General features: G+C 34.9%; 8 protein-coding genes across 8 annotated transcripts; 3 read left to right on the forward strand and 5 right to left on the reverse strand.

Annotated features, from left to right (window-relative positions):
• Positions 1-64: 64 nt before the first annotated feature.
• On the forward strand, positions 65-2649 carry dlpA (dynamin like protein; the record flags this gene model as incomplete). The annotated part of the gene is made up of 2 exons (XM_004360551.1): positions 65-570; positions 651-2649. 2 exons carry the CDS (start codon positions 65-67, stop codon positions 2647-2649), a joined length of 2505 nt encoding a protein of 834 aa, XP_004360608.1.
• A 417-nt stretch (positions 2650-3066) lies between these two features.
• DFA_04888 (uncharacterized protein) lies at positions 3067-5272 on the reverse strand (the record flags this gene model as incomplete). The annotated part of the gene is made up of 2 exons (XM_004360552.1): positions 3067-3919; positions 3993-5272. The coding sequence occupies 2 exons, from the start codon at positions 5270-5272 to the stop codon at positions 3067-3069; spliced, it is 2133 nt and encodes a 710-aa protein (XP_004360609.1).
• Positions 5273-5350: 78 nt separating this feature from the next.
• Positions 5351-6355, forward strand: DFA_04889 (uncharacterized protein; the record flags this gene model as incomplete). The annotated part of the gene is made up of 2 exons (XM_004360553.1): positions 5351-5397; positions 5653-6355. The coding sequence occupies 2 exons, from the start codon at positions 5351-5353 to the stop codon at positions 6353-6355; spliced, it is 750 nt and encodes a 249-aa protein (XP_004360610.1).
• Positions 6356-6515: 160 nt separating this feature from the next.
• On the reverse strand, positions 6516-8705 carry DFA_04890 (G-protein-coupled receptor family protein; the record flags this gene model as incomplete). The annotated part of the gene is made up of 3 exons (XM_004360554.1): positions 6516-7489; positions 7555-8460; positions 8546-8705. 3 exons carry the CDS (start codon positions 8703-8705, stop codon positions 6516-6518), a joined length of 2040 nt encoding a protein of 679 aa, XP_004360611.1.
• A 1494-nt stretch (positions 8706-10199) lies between these two features.
• DFA_04891 (uncharacterized protein) lies at positions 10200-11131 on the reverse strand (the record flags this gene model as incomplete). The annotated part of the gene is made up of 3 exons (XM_004360555.1): positions 10200-10319; positions 10680-10893; positions 10974-11131. 3 exons carry the CDS (start codon positions 11129-11131, stop codon positions 10200-10202), a joined length of 492 nt encoding a protein of 163 aa, XP_004360612.1.
• Positions 11132-11457: 326 nt separating this feature from the next.
• Positions 11458-13003, reverse strand: DFA_04892 (methionyl-tRNA synthetase beta subunit; the record flags this gene model as incomplete). Its single annotated transcript, XM_004360556.1, has 3 exons — positions 11458-11605; positions 11674-12660; positions 12735-13003. The coding sequence occupies 3 exons, from the start codon at positions 13001-13003 to the stop codon at positions 11458-11460; spliced, it is 1404 nt and encodes a 467-aa protein (XP_004360613.1).
• A 207-nt stretch (positions 13004-13210) lies between these two features.
• On the forward strand, positions 13211-14431 carry DFA_04893 (3beta-hydroxysteroid dehydrogenase; the record flags this gene model as incomplete). The annotated part of the gene is made up of 3 exons (XM_004360557.1): positions 13211-13216; positions 13326-13880; positions 13961-14431. 3 exons carry the CDS (start codon positions 13211-13213, stop codon positions 14429-14431), a joined length of 1032 nt encoding a protein of 343 aa, XP_004360614.1.
• Positions 14432-14869: 438 nt separating this feature from the next.
• arl2 (ARF-like protein) lies at positions 14870-15709 on the reverse strand (the record flags this gene model as incomplete). Its single annotated transcript, XM_004360558.1, has 4 exons — positions 14870-15085; positions 15185-15458; positions 15525-15619; positions 15668-15709. 4 exons carry the CDS (start codon positions 15707-15709, stop codon positions 14870-14872), a joined length of 627 nt encoding a protein of 208 aa, XP_004360615.1.
• Positions 15710-15842: the final 133 nt, after the last annotated feature.

Consider the following 15842-nt stretch of genomic DNA (forward strand, 5'->3'; position numbering starts at 1 on the left):
ATTATAATTTATCCATTGCCATTATCAAAATTTAATTCTAATTAATTTTTTTTCCAACCAAAAAATGATATCAAACGCACGTAAACTTTATATGCAACAATTAGCACAAGAAAAGAAATCATCAGAAGGTGCCAATCCAACAACAGCTACCACCACATCGACCACTCCACCACAATTTATTTCATCCACTCCAACCGCTCTCACCCCAACCAACTCTAACCATGCTCTCGTAGCCAACGGTGCCTCTGCTCCCACCTCCAACATTGTCGACGATGTCGATCAATTGCAACAACAAAAGCTCAAAGACGAAGAGGAGAAAAAGAAAAAGGAGGATTTGATCAACAAGCGTCAAGAAGATGAACGTCAACAAAAGCTCCGTGAAGCTCAAGACAAGAAACGTGAAGACGAAGAAAGAAAAAAGGTATACGCCAATGAAGAACTCAACGAAGAGATTGAAATCCAAAGTTTGGAACAAATGGGTAAAAACACTGGTATCTCCCAAGACATGTTTACCTTTTTCCCAGCAGAAGTTTATGGTGCCTATGATAAATTACAAAGTTTTTCAAGAGAGTAAGAAATGGAAATAGAAAAAGAAAAAGAAATATTAATCCTGGAAAATATTTATTAATTAATTTTAATTTCTATTTTAGTTTAAATACATCAATTTCACAACCAGAGATTGTATTTGTTGGACCAAGATCATCGGGAAAATCATCATTGATTGAATCGTTTATTGGTAGACCATTGAATATTGTTGCTGGACAATCGGGGGGAGCATGCAGCAAGAGAGCCGTGCACCTCCAATTCATGAACAACCCAGAGGTTGAAGGCACCAAGATCACGATCAAGCGTGACTCGTTTATCAAAGAGTTTGACCACGACATTGTAGTGCCACTCGAACAACTCAACGACAACCTTGCCCGTCGCTCCAACCAATTCCACGAGGAGCCAATCTACATTATCTTTGAGAGCAAGAGTACTCTCAACTTGACGCTCATCGATACACCGGGTCTCCTCTTTGACGGCCAACCCGAGCAATCCAAGATCGAAGCCATCGTCCAACAGGCCGTTCGTCCATCACACCGTCTCATCGTCGCTGTCGAGGCCTCTGGTGAGTGGGCCGAGATGACCATGTTGCCATTTGTTAAAAAGGTCGATCCCGAACTATCGCGTTCCACCTTTGTCTTTACCAAGTTTTTCAACATGATTCAAGACTTTAACTCGACACGTGGCGTCAACCGTTTCTTGGCCGGCACCATCAACGAGATCAAGACCTTCTTTGTCACCCTCCCCAACCACAAGATCCGTGCCCGTTACTCTGAGCCAGCCGCCTTCCAAGAGAAATTGACCCAAGCTTTTAGACGTGACATGCACTCACTCGAACAATTCCAATACGACAAGAGATACGAACGTACCATTGGTGTCCACCCATTCCGTCGTTACATGCTCAACATTGTCTGGAAGAGCTATCAAGATGCCATCCCACGCATCCTCAAGCATCTCCGTTCACGTTGTCAAAACGCTCAGTTGACACTCAACGAGCTGCAAAAGCAGTCGCTCTCACTCGACTCGACCAAGTTGCGTGCTGTCGCCTCCAACTACACTGTCACCTTTCTCCAAATCGTCGAGAAGCTCCTCTCGGGTACATCCGAGGGCAACCCATCGGTCAACGGCCAGACCTTGGAAGAGGAAAAGTCTCAACAAGGAGACGGCGGCGACTGGGTCGACCTCTACAACCGTCCCATCAAGTTTGACCCCGAAGAGTGGGGCATCTCGTACTGGAACAGCAAGCTGTATGGTGGTCAGCAATTTGAGCGTTTGATGGGCGAGTTCAAGGCCGTCTGCGACAATACCAAGATCACCGAGGTTACACTCGACGACGTTGCCACTGCCTCTGGCATCAACAAGCTCAACAATATTCCCAACTATGCCTGGGCTGCCTGCGACCTTGCCCAACAAAAGTCCCAAGACGCCTTGGTTCCATTGATTGAGCAGCTCTGTGAGCGTGCCATCTACATTATGAAGCGTTTGGCTGAAGTCACCGACAAGGTCGTTGACACGCGTAGAAAGAACCGTGGTGGTGCCAACCTCTCGGTCATTAGCCGTCAATCATCGTCGTCCAACTCGACGTTTGACCTCGAGAACATCGACCAATACCCATACTTTACTCACCACGTCCGTGACATCTTTTTCAAGTTTATTGAGCAGACTGCCAAGGTGTGCAAAGAAAAGTGTATGGATGAATTCTACTCGACCCGTACCATCTACTGGGAACTCACAGAGCATCCAGACCAAAACCTGCCATTCCTCAAGGCCGACCACCAAGACACCAAGTCGACCGTCGAGCACTTGACCACCCAGTTGTTTGACACGATCCGTAAACGTATCACCAAAAATGTACTCCTCAAATTCTACAACTTCTTCCTCGTGCCAATGCAAACCGATTTGTGGACTGAAATCCAAGGAAAGATTACCTGTCTCTCTTCAGAATCACTCGAACAAATATTTGAAGTCAATGCCACCAAGGAATTGCTCAAGGACGATGAAAAGAAACATCAAGGCATACTTGATAAATACTCTCAAAATGATGAGGCCTTTTTACGTGCTGCCTCGGCATTTTCACATCCTCTTTCAACTCCTTCACAATAATAATAATATAATATAATCTAATTAATAATTTATAAATTCTCAATAATAAAATAAAATAATATTTATTTGTAAAAAAAAAAAAATCACAATCAAAAAGCTAATCAGATAATAAAAAATGGAACAGATGCAGAGGGGTAGAATGTCAGGTATAAATGGCCTGATTTATAGTTTTGGATTTGTTGAACTGCATCTTGAGAGTACTCTACTTTTATCCATAGTAGAAAAGAGAATAGGTAAATTATGTATATAGGTTTTATGGGAAGTATTTTAGAAAACAAGGTTCCAATAAAAAGAAAACAGTTTTCTTTTTTTTGTTAGCTGCTTTTTCTTTTTTGATAATTAATCTAGAATATTATTACTATAATAAAATATTTGTGTAATTTATATATTTATATTTTTCTTTTTTTATTTAATGATTTAATCTATTGAATAGAAAAACATTGGTCTGTTGAATTTTGTTATTGATAATTGTTTGATTGCTCTAGAGACTGAAGATTCCTTGCTACCAACTATAATTTCACATTGAGCAGCGATTTGCATTTCAGTAAAGAATATAATAGCTTGTTCAGATAGTTGAGCATCTGTCATTGTTCCAGATGTCAAGTTTTCTAAATTACTTTTATCTCTGTTGTGGTCGAGTGCCGATAAAGAGTCAAATAGCTTCTCTCCCATTTTCTGTTTGTTTCCAGTGATTCGTTTGGTGACTCTGTCGATAATCGGAGCTATCTGTTTGAGAAATTCGATTCGATTGGTCATTACAAAGAGTACGGGAATATCTTTAAACTCATCCATTGATTTTACAACTTGTAATGCTTCCAATGTATCGTCAATAATCTTTGGCAATGAAACAAATTCAATGGTTTGTCCTGCAAGACCCTCATTGTCTGTACTCGAGTCTTGTTGATTAAGATTTTTAAACTTTACTTGTTTCTCTTTGATAAAAGAATTGGTTTTGTTGTCGATTGGAGAAAAGGTGGCATAGTGCAACGATACACATTGTGGTGGGTTCATGTATGCCTTTTTGCCTTGATAAAATTTGTATTGCAAAAGTGTCGATGCCAATCTTGCTTTTTCATTGAATCTAAAGAGCCAATTAAACACTGCTGCTTCATATTCAAAATAACTATTAAATCCAAATTGCATTGGATAATTTTCTGTCTTTTCATCATCAGGATTAAACATTAAATATTTCTTTCCCAAATCTTGATCTTCAATTCTATACACTTGAGAATTACTATTATTTATTGGATGATATGTATTTTCATCACATCTAAATAAATAAATTAAATAAAATAAATATTATTAATATTATTCGTTTGTTTTTCTTTTTGTTTTTTACATACAAAGTAGTTGGTAAAAAAGTATTTGACCATTGACCAAAAATAAAATGTTTACTATCAAGTAGTAGAGCTCGATTGAGAAGGATTGATTGGGTGACGGCAGATGTTAGGTAATTGACAATCGATCCAAACGATGCAGAGGCATCAAGAGTGTGGACTAGATATTTTCCTTGCTCGCATGTTGGAGGATGATTGGTTGGTGATGAGGCATGAGAATACATCCAATTTAATTCAGAATAACCCCAATTGATTCGATCCAATTGTTGGTACAATGCAAAGGTTGGTGATGACAATGGTACCTTTATGAGCTTTGCAATGAATGCATAGTCTGGTACACGATCCTTTTCAACTGGAACATAAAAGTTGTTCTTGTCAAGATCCCATGCCTTGTTTTCACGTAGAAACTGGTCCAATATCTTGTTGGGTTTGTCAAAGTTGGTGTTGTGTCCAACAATGATAATACTCTTTCTAATCTTGGGTGACATGGCAGCCAAGAATGATGTGAGAATATAGTCTGAACTATTCCCAACATATTCAAAGAGACCGTGATCAATCATTGGCAAAGAATCTCTTACTTTGGCAAGTTCTTGATAGTTGGCCAAATTAAATTCCCTTTTTGTTCTTTTTTCTAATTCCTCTTTATCTTTTTCGTGAATATCATCTTGATGTTGTGATATGGATGTCATAGTGGGTACTTGAATGTTTATGCGTAGTGGAATGGTTTTAAAGATTGGTTTTGGTTGGATAATGATACGACCAATATCCTCAACAATGTAAAACGGAATGTTTTCAAATGGTGACTTGAAGTTGTAGATGATTGGATACTCTTGACCATTCATAATCCTACGTTGGTCTTCGACATTGTAGTCATCTCTAATGAGATACTCGAGATGAGAAGAGTGTCCCAACACGTGACGATAGTTGGTCATGGTCTCTACAATCTCACTACGTGGCTTTGTCTTTAATCCCTCTTGTAGTCTTGACTCGCTGTGTAGCTGGTTGAACTTTGAGAGGTTTGAGAATATAGATGCACGGTATCGAAGTGATTGTTTGCCATTCTCTCCATGTGGGTCTTCTTCCTCTTTACCTCCTTGTACCACTGAACGGAATACCTTGGAGTATCTTAGTTGGTTACGGTCATTGTTGATATGTGATTCCTTGTAGTTTGCAATCACCTGTGTCTCTATATAAAGTGTTGTCGTGAATAATATTGCTGCCAATACTATCAACACTGTATATATAGCTCTCACAACTGTTCTTTTTTTATATAATCTATCTATCATCTTTTAAATATTTAAATATATATAAATTCTATCTTTTCTATCTATAGGCATATATATAAATATAGTAGTACTATTATTATGATTGTTGTTGTTGAGAATGATCATCCCCATCTCATTCATTGTTTGTATGTGGTACTCCATTTTTAAAAAGAATAATAACACACACAAACACACACCCCAAACACACTTGTATTAAGTATGTGTTGGATGTATGATTTGTCTGTATCGATTATTTGTTCATCTTCTGAATAAATTCTATAAACTGATCTTTCAAGAAGATATTGTAGAGGTGTGAGACAAGATGATGAAGTGAAGAGAGGTTCGCTTGGTTTTATTATTTTAATTTGTTTTTATTATTTTTATTTTTATAAACAAATAAGTTCAAGTGTCTGTCTTGTCATCATGACCGTCAATAACAGTATTAGTGACAATAATAATAATAGTAATAATAATAATAATAAATATGATAGTAGTTTAATAAATATAAATTGTTCAATACAATTAAAAGGATATGACCCATCATCTAAATATTTGAAATATCAATTTGCAGTGGGAGCAGAGGGATCGGAATTAAAGAGAACCATTCTAAAACAAATAGAGATACAACAACAAGGTCAACCATTGGTTTTAAAGAAAGATGAAACATTTATCATCTATCATAGAGAGGATAGACAAAAAGATGATAGATATAGATGGGTTGGTCCAGTCATCACAGACAATGAACCACTCGAGGACAATGAACATTATGTGGCTACTGTGACTCAAAAGTCAATGAACCTTGGTATAGATGTTCATATCATATATTCTAGTCCTGACTTGGATCCAAAAGACATTAGAAAGGTGGTCAAACGTGTCGATCTTCAACTAAGTGGTTACACAAAGTTTAGTGATATCTATCGTATCATTGAACCAATGACATTGGCAGAATACATCACATCTGTAACAAAATATCGTTTCCTTTTCGCTGGTCGTATGTTGGACTGTGAAACAATGATTTATAATGAATCTGGTATTGGTTCAAATCAACGTATTCCATTATTTGTTTATGTTTCAATTGACCCTACAAGTAAAACAACCAAATAAGACAGATAGACAGGTATTAATTAAAAAAAAAAAAAAAAAAAAAGATTATATACATGTATAAATATTTTTATTATAACTTTAGTTAGTTTTAATTGTATTATTATTATTACTTTATAAATACTCGTGATCTATTATTATTATTATTATTATTTATTAATTATTAATTATCCATTCCTCCAGGTTCAATATTATTATTATTATTATTATTATTTTGTTCAATGTCATTATTTAGTTCAACCTCTTCCAACTCTTCAATATCAATGTCTGTACTTATAGCTTCCATTGGTGGACTACTCATAACTTGTAAATTATTATTATTATTACTTGGAACCATGGTTGCATTGGATAGGATTGAAGGTGATGGAGGAGACTCTTTGGATGAACATGAACTGTTGTCATCATCTGATGCGTCGTTGGTTGCAGTGATGGTGGGTTGGGAGGTGGCTCGGCGGAAATTCATTTCTGATGGCTTGCGACTCATTTGTCCACGGGTATTACTAGATGAATTCCAAGAGGATGTGGCCAATGAAATGATATCTCTGAGATTAAAGAAACGATTGCAACATAGAGGTGAATTTAACCAAATGGTGGCGGTACGTTTGGTGATACCATAGATTAAAAATATTTGGATTGGTTGGAGAACTCTGATGGTGTTGGCAGCTGCATGTGGACCAAATGGGATGATACCAGATGGCGAACAGTGGTCTTCTCCATGGGCATAGACACATGTAACATATTCTTGCATCTTTTCAGATATGGTTTCATTACGCGATGTCGAATAGAAATTAAAGATAATTTCATAAAAGAATTCGACCATGAAAACCATCAACAAAATGAATGGTTTTAGATTAAAACGAATAAGACGGATTGACTTTGTTCTTCCATCGTCTGTACGAATAACCACTTTATAAACTTCTCTAAATATTAATCCAACAAATATCAATCCTGAAAATAATACAACACAATAGGGTACCCAAAAAGCACCTATTTGCCAGTCCTGGTCTCTTAGGAAACATTGTAGACTACCTCCTGAATATCCATATTGATTATCTGATAATGGAACCAACGCCAATGTCAATGCTACTACAAATACAATTGGTGTATAAAATTTTTCATAAGATTCTGTTGTATTTACTAAAATTGAACAAGAAAGTAAGTATTAATATTAATTATTTTTTTGTTTGGTTTGGTTTACATACAATTTCTTAAAACCATCCATAAATCAAAAGCAGCGGTACCCCACCATAAAATAATACCAAGACCACCAAATGTGAATAGGAAGCCTGTTGCAGGACATGCAGCATCCAAATGTTGACGTCTAAATCGAATACCACCATCACAGAGGAATTCAAATCCTTGGCTCAATAGAGCTAGATCTGTAAATGTCATCAACAATCCAAATATACACATGTATAGAATACAACGAGTATGACGGTCTTGGTGACGATCCAATATACCAAATGTAATAATCATAAACGAGCAACATATAAATCCAAATACACCAAAAGCGTTGGATATTTTAAAGATGGTGTTGAATTGGCTCTTGTCAAACACTGGATATGGACATGGGAATACACATGCTGTTCCAGTAAGATATTTGAATCCATCTTCTTCATTGGTAGTCGATCTATTTTTATAGGTAAATGGAGCAGCACATGTAAAATCGTATGGAGCACATAAAGGACATCCAACAATGATAGAATCGGTTACTGCACATTGAATCGAGTAAATGTCTGGTCCACGGAATTTTGATAGATTAAATGAATTACTCGATACTGGAAACATGTCAACAAGGAATTTGGGAACGACATCTTCACATGTAATATTACTTTTGGCAGTCATTCTAGGACAATCATTAAAAAATTGTATACAATCACTTCGACATGAGCTTTGAAAGAGTGCAATCTTTGTAATATTTCGACCTCCAAGTGGGATTGGATATGGTAGATCGACAGTTTGACAAGGTTGAAACAACATATTACAAACAACCTTTAAACTATGATCATTTGCACAACTGTCGCCCATAATTGTCATACTTGATAATACTTTTAACGCATTTTCTTCAAATTCTTCTTGTGTTTTGTTATATGGTATCCAAATTGAATCTAAAAAAATAGAGGTAGATGGAAAGAGTTGGTTAGGCAATGGAACTCATTTGTTGATTTTTGCTTAGATTAAAATATTACATACTTGGATCTTTTAAATATTTTTTACATATTGTTCCAGTATATGATTGACATGTTGCAAATGGATCAACAATTGGGTATGTAGTATTAGTAGAGGATGATGATTGGCCTTGTACCAATTTCAATGTAATAAATAAAATAAATAATAAATAATAGAGTTTCATTTTGTTTTTGAAAAATTAAAATTGGATTTAATTTAATGTGGAGTGTGTGTCTAAGTCTGATTAGTGAGTGAGATGAATAGCTATGAAAATGATGAGGATGACAGGATAAAAATATTAGTGGTGATCAACATTAAACTAAAAATAAACTTTGGAACTTTGGAAATTTAGAATAGATTGAAAACACAAGTTGTTGATCGATTGTTTGAAAGGTTTGACAATTGTAATTATAATAATTATTGATAATAATAATTGATAATTTGGATTGTTGTGTTTTAGCAGTTAAAATAAGAAAATGTAAAGGAAAGGGTTGTGGTGAAGAGAAGGGAAGGGGGTAAAGGATTGTTGTTTTAAGGAAATCGGTTCCCTATATAATACAAATTAAAAAAAAAAAAAGTAATAAAGTGTTTTTTATTAATATTATTTAAATTAAACCATAGGTGATTGATTGATCCCTACCCCATCACAAGTGGCTAGGGTAGGGTAGGGTAGGGTGGGTGATACGGGCTGTACGGAGAAAGAAAGAAAAAGCAAAGTGTGATTTGAGTTGAGAGTGGGAGAACTTTGGTTTCATTTCACTTCAAAGGTTTCGGTTTGTTTTTTGCCCACATGTTTCCTAATTCCTTGCTTTTGACTCACCCCCCACCCACCATTTATTTAAAAATGACATTGTGTTTGTGTGGGCGTATAATGATCACAGAAGTTGTTGTGTGTTGTGGTTGCATGACAATGGTGAAGAATGATGAGCGCTCGTTTGTCACTCTCAGATGTGAACAACAACAAAAACCATCATCTGATCAAAACAGACTGTGTACGCTATGCTAACTACCCTCTTGCTCGTACCTATTGACAATGAAAATGGAAAGTATGCTGCAAATCCTGTTTCAATCAACCGTAGATCTACATTTTCAAATAGCAGGGGAAATTATTTTTAGAGCTTTGGTTATCTTGACTTTGTACTTTAGCCCTCACGGGAATTCCCTAACCCTCAATCAATTAAATTTATTGTAAATTTGATTTCATGATTAACCCGTCTATCTATCCTCCTTCTCTCTTATTGTAATCGATTTGATTTAGCTTGACGGTAAGATTGAGGGTGATTAGGACAAAGAAAGAATCGAAAGATGTTGTTCACCCCATCCTATACCTTTAGCTATAAATAAATTATTAAATATAAATGAGTGGTGGTGGGTGAGTTGATAACCTATCCTCAAAAGAGGATCACTCTTTTATTTCCAAATTTGGTTCTTCTCTTTTAGATTCTTGATTATCTATAAATACATACTTGTAAATAAAACTATTATACTATAGTATATAATATAGCCTATTTGATTCTACTCCAATAGATGAGTTAAACAATGATGGGATAGGAGGTAGGGGTCGGTCACCTTGATATGGTATCAATCAATGTCGTTCTATAAATTTACGTTGATAAGTTGATGTGTAAAGGGTACCCTTTGTTGAACCACTTCTTTATTCCGAGAACTTTGAATATCTCTATGGATAAACTCTTCTCTTCTTGAATACCCATTCTTCTTTTACCTTGATGTTGTCTTGTGATTCAATTGATGCCAAGCAAGCTATGATGATTATCAGTTTGCAATCAACAGAGATGCCCTATATATAAATATCGCATTCAATTTAAATCTTTTTTTTGTTTCTTTGTATCAATTTTAGAATAAAAGAGAAAGAAAATATTTGATTGTAATTTTAAATATTAAATTTGGTTGTTCTTAAACTATTTTTTCTTAAAGGTGTCTATTTTTGATATTTTTGTTTCTGTAGAAATCACCATTAATTTATTTAAACTAAACTATGCAAATTAATTAATTTATATATCCCTACCCTACAGTCACCATATAAATTAATTTGCTAATCGATCTAATTAAATTTACCAGCTGTGACACTAAAGTATTATGAAATAGATGGATTTGTCAATAACCAATCATTTCACTTAATGTATTCAATTTAACTTACCTTGCCACCTTGCCAGTGACAATGATGCCATTGGAGCCAACAGGCAGCTGGATCCTTAAAATATGGACACCCCCAATCAGCACCAACTTGGTCTTGTTCCTTTGGCTCTGTAATCTCACGAGTTAATTCTTCTGGAATGTCTCCTTCTGGCATTGTTTCTTCTGATTTCTGTTCAGCATCTCTAATTGCATGACATTTGCCCGAATACCATGTGCTATTAAAAGATTTTAAAGAGAAGAGAGAGACAAGTATGAGTAACAAACATTTCAATTTCATTTGGATGATTTAAATTACCATAATTGAGAAAAGTAACATAACCATTGGTTTTTGATCAATGGGCATTCAGAAGCAGTGAGATGTTGCTCGGAGAAACGAGTGAGGATGTCATCAGCCATGATAGCATGGACAGAGAGTAAGAGGACGATAGTGAGTAATAATACAGATTTTGACATTCTATAAAAATGACTTGATTAAATATATTTGATGATACAGTTGAATTGAATTTACAACATTGTGATGAACGTATAAAAAGACAACGAGAGTAGAAGTCATTGCCAACGGCGTTTGCAGTGAAAAAAAAATCAAAATAATCTCGGGACCCGAGTCCGAATTGAAAATCAATTTTTCGTGGCCCTGGGTAACATTGAAATCTCTTCGGTGTAATCAGAGATATTTTTGATGGTATCGAACCAAACCAAATCATTTGAACCAACTTTAATCTTCTACCAGTGTTTTGTGCCTATACAAATATTGTGTCTACTTGATTTATTATGATTATTTAAATTTCATTTGCTTGAATTTTGAATCTAATATTCTCCATTATTCTAGCCATAGCTCTAAGATTATGTTGTGTTGCCAAGGTATAAAATATTTGTTCATTTGATTTATATAAATGGTGTATATATGCTGTTGAATAATTTTTACATCTATAAAAAAAAAAAGAAATAATTAATAACTGTATTTTGGATTTTAAATTATAATAATATATATTTACGTTGGACAATCACAAGATTTATCCAATGGAGTATCATATTGTGATTTATATTCTGATTTTGTAATCAAGAAACGATCATTTGATTGTGCTAAAAGAATGGAACCGTGACGAGCCGATCGTGTTGGATAAGATGAATCAAAGGTATCGATTCCCAATGGAACCGATCTGATGATACTCTCCAAGTCACCAATACCCAAAAGATGATTTGGTTTGTTTCTAGGGACAAGTGGCATTAAAAAGGAGAGTAGATCGTTCATTTCGTCACGATCCTTTCCAATACTACCTCCAATTGCCACTCCGTCGAATGGCAGTGATGTGAGATACTCTAAACTCTCTCTTCTCATCTCTTTGTTTACACCTCCGTGAATGACAGAGTACATTGCCTGCTGTCTTGGATCTTTTAAATGTTCGAGTAGCGACTGTCCCTCCCAATGATGTGTTCGATGCAACGACTCTCTCACCTTTTCTTCCGAAATGTGATAGGGAGGTAGTTCGTCAAATGGGATGATGATATCGGCACCCAACTTTTTCTGGTACTGAATCGATGATTGTGGTCCTAGTTCAATGATGGATGATGTTCGATAGGATCGGAATATGACACCGTCGTCTGTGATTGATTCGATACTGCCCGGATACTTTTTACCCGACATTCCTTTGAGTTCTCTCTTTGTCATTTCAATCGATTGTGACACGACAAGGTCATTTACGTCTGTCACTGAATCGTCTTGTTCGTTGATGGTATTGTGTCTTTCTGGATGACCCATTGAAAACACTTGGAAACCTCCACTATCGGTAATAATCGGTGCCTGATAATTTATAAAGTTGTGTAATCCACCAGCCTTTTCAATCGTATCCAAGTCTGCATTCACAATCATATGATAGGTATTGACAAACATTAATTGTGAATTTTGTTGTCTTGTTGTAACTGGATCAACAAATTTAATACTACCAATAGTTGCAACTGGTACAAAGTTTGGTGTTTCAATTCTTAAATAAATTAAAATAAAACATAAATATCAATAATCATATATTCTTTTTTCCTTTTTCTTCTTTCAACATACATTCCATGAGGTGTAGTTATTTTAGTGACACGAGCATTTGATTTTGATGATTGATGAACAACTTCAAATTGAAAGTAATCATTTATCTTTTCATTCTTTGGGAATGAATTGGCAGTTGGTAATGGTAAATTCTTTAAATGATTCTTATTCTTTGGGTATATTGATTGACTATTATTTGAACTACTACTATATTGACATTTACAACTACTATTATTAAAGGAGTTGATAAAACGAGTTGGTTTAATGATTTTAGATGTAAACCTATTCATTTATGAATCTTGACTACATTCGAATAACCTAATTCAAACAATCAAATGAGTCATGAGTAGCAGACGAAAGAGTAAAAAGACGAAAAAAAAATGAAAAAATAAAATATCAAGGTGATGGTGATCATTCGATGAGAAGTCCAATATTAAGAGATACTATATTATTGTCGATTATAAAAAGAGATAAATATATAAAGAGATAAAAGAAAGATGAAGGTATGCAAATGAACCTCAATGAATGATTTCTTTTTTTTACTTTACTTTAGTTCACACTCACACTCACACTCAAACTATTACCCTTTTTTATTATTAAATTTAAATTTAGTCATATTTGGTAGTTGGAGGATGTGGATTTCTTGGTAGATATATTGTTGAAGCATTATTAGCAAGAGGTGAAAAGAAAGTTCATATCTTTGATATTAGAAAGTCGTTTGAAGATGATCGTGTCACATTCCACATTGGTGATATTAGAAAGTTGGAGGATTTGGAGCGTGCTTGCAAGGGTATCGATACTGTCTTTCACACCGCTTCACCAACTCATGGTATGGGATACGACCTCTACTACTCTGTCAATGTAACCGGTACAGAGATGCTTGTCAAAGCCTGTCAGAATAGTGGTGTTGCTCAACTAGTCTACACATCGTCGTCTAGTGTCGTCTTTAACGGTGCCGATATCGTCAATGGTGATGAAACACTCCCATACGTAGGTCAACACTTGGACCCATACAACAAGACAAAGGAATTGGGTGAACGTGCCGTCCTCGATGTTGCCACCAACGATCCAAACTCTAAATTGGCTGTTTGTGCTATTCGTCCAGCCGGTATCTTTGGTCCAAGAGATGTTCAAGGTTGGCCACAATTCTTAATTGCTGCTAAAGAAGTAAGAAAGAAAAGAAATAGAGAAATAGAGAAATAGAAAGAAAGATATATTAATTATTTATTATTTTAATGTTTGATTAGGGAAAGAACAAATTTATGTTTGGAACTGGTAAGAATCTTTGTGATTGGACTTATATTGATAATGTTGTTCATGGACATTTGTTGGCAGCTGACAAGATGGTACCGGGTAGTAAGATTAACGGACAAGCCTATTTCATTACCAACGATGAACCAATTCCATTCTGGAATATGCCAATCTATGCCTACGAGGCATTTGGATATGAAAAGCCAAAGTTCAAGATCCCATTCGCCGTCATGTACTACATTGCATTGCTCATTGATTTCTTTGTCGCTCTCTTGAAGCCAATCAAGACTATTCACCCAACCATCACTCTCTTCCGTATGGTTTACACCAATGCCACTCGTTACTTTAATATCAACAAGGCTAAACGTGATCTTGGCTACAAACCAATCGTTTCAGTTCAAGAAGGTATGGATAGAACTAGAGATTGGTTCAAGATCAATTATTCTCAATTTATCAATAAGAAGTAAATCAAATTAAATGATAGATCTCTCTCTTTCACCGTGGTCATCCTCCTCTCTCTCTCTCTATCTACTCTTAATTAAACAAAAAGTATTTTAATAATAAATACTTTATACAAACCACCACTGTCTTGTTAAGGATGGTGATGATGATGATGATGATGATTTACAAATAAAATAATTATAATTGTTATTATTATTATTGTTTATGATTTTCCATTGTATCATGGACTGTGTGTTTTAAAGATATGGAGATAGATTATCTTGTGCAACCCATCATCTCTATCTATCTCTATCTCTATCTCTATCTCTTTTACACCATCCCAAAAAGAGATAGTTTGTGCAGTAGTATGTTTACTATTCATTATGCCAAAACGTAAAGATGATGGAATGAAAGAAAAGTGGGATGGCCATTGATTGATTAACTGTGTTTTCATTGCAATGCATTTAATCCAATACAAAACATCTTGAGATGATATCATTAACAACCCAATCGATAGCTTCTTCCAATCCTTCACCAGTGACAGCACTACAACTACAAATCTTCCAACTGTGAGTAGACAATGATTTCAATTCTAGATAATCAGCAATCTCTTCCTTTGTCTTTGACCCACTTAAATCTTGTTTATTTGCCAATATCAATAATGATGCACCAGCTAATTTCTAAACAAAATGAACAACATTATTATTATTATTATTAATGATTCAGTAACAAACAATATAAATATGATGTTGTTGTTGATTGGGATGTAGATTACATACCTCTTCTTCTAATAAAGTTTTTAATTCATTCTTGCAATCATCTAATCTTCTGATATCACTACTATCAATAACCCAAATGATAGCATCATTCTCTTCATAATAGTTACGCCAGTAACTTCGAAGTGTTCTTTGTCCACCGATATCCCAAATGTTTAGTTTATAATCTTTGTGCCACAACGTTTGAATATTGAAACCCAAAGTAGGACTAATACTACTGATATCCTCTCCATTAAACTTTTTAACTATAGTTGTCTTTCCTGCATTATCTAATCCTCTGTTTAAACCAACAACAAATCAAATAGAATTAGTTACTTTCCTCAATGATCTTCTCATTATTTACAAACTTACAACATCAATACTCTCAATTCCTTTTCTTTCTGCTTTAACTTTTTGAGTACTGTTAGTAGACCCATCCTTCTTCTCTATTGTATCTATCTTGTTCAGATATATATCACACTGAACTATTAATTAATATTAATAAACTTTGAATCTCTCTTCTTCCGCTTTTGGTTTTGTCAAGTTCATTTTATTAATTAATTATAATTCAATTATTAGTTTGTTTAGGGAATAGATAAAATGTGAGTGTTCATGAGTTCTACTACTCATTCATACCACGAATAAAATAAAATAATAAATAATTATAATAATAATAATAATT

This window comes from Cavenderia fasciculata (genome assembly GCF_000203815.1).
Source record: "Cavenderia fasciculata unplaced genomic scaffold Scf_Dfasci-G-o-80e12.f1-5, whole genome shotgun sequence".
Taxonomy (NCBI): Eukaryota; Evosea; class Eumycetozoa; order Acytosteliales; family Cavenderiaceae; genus Cavenderia; species Cavenderia fasciculata.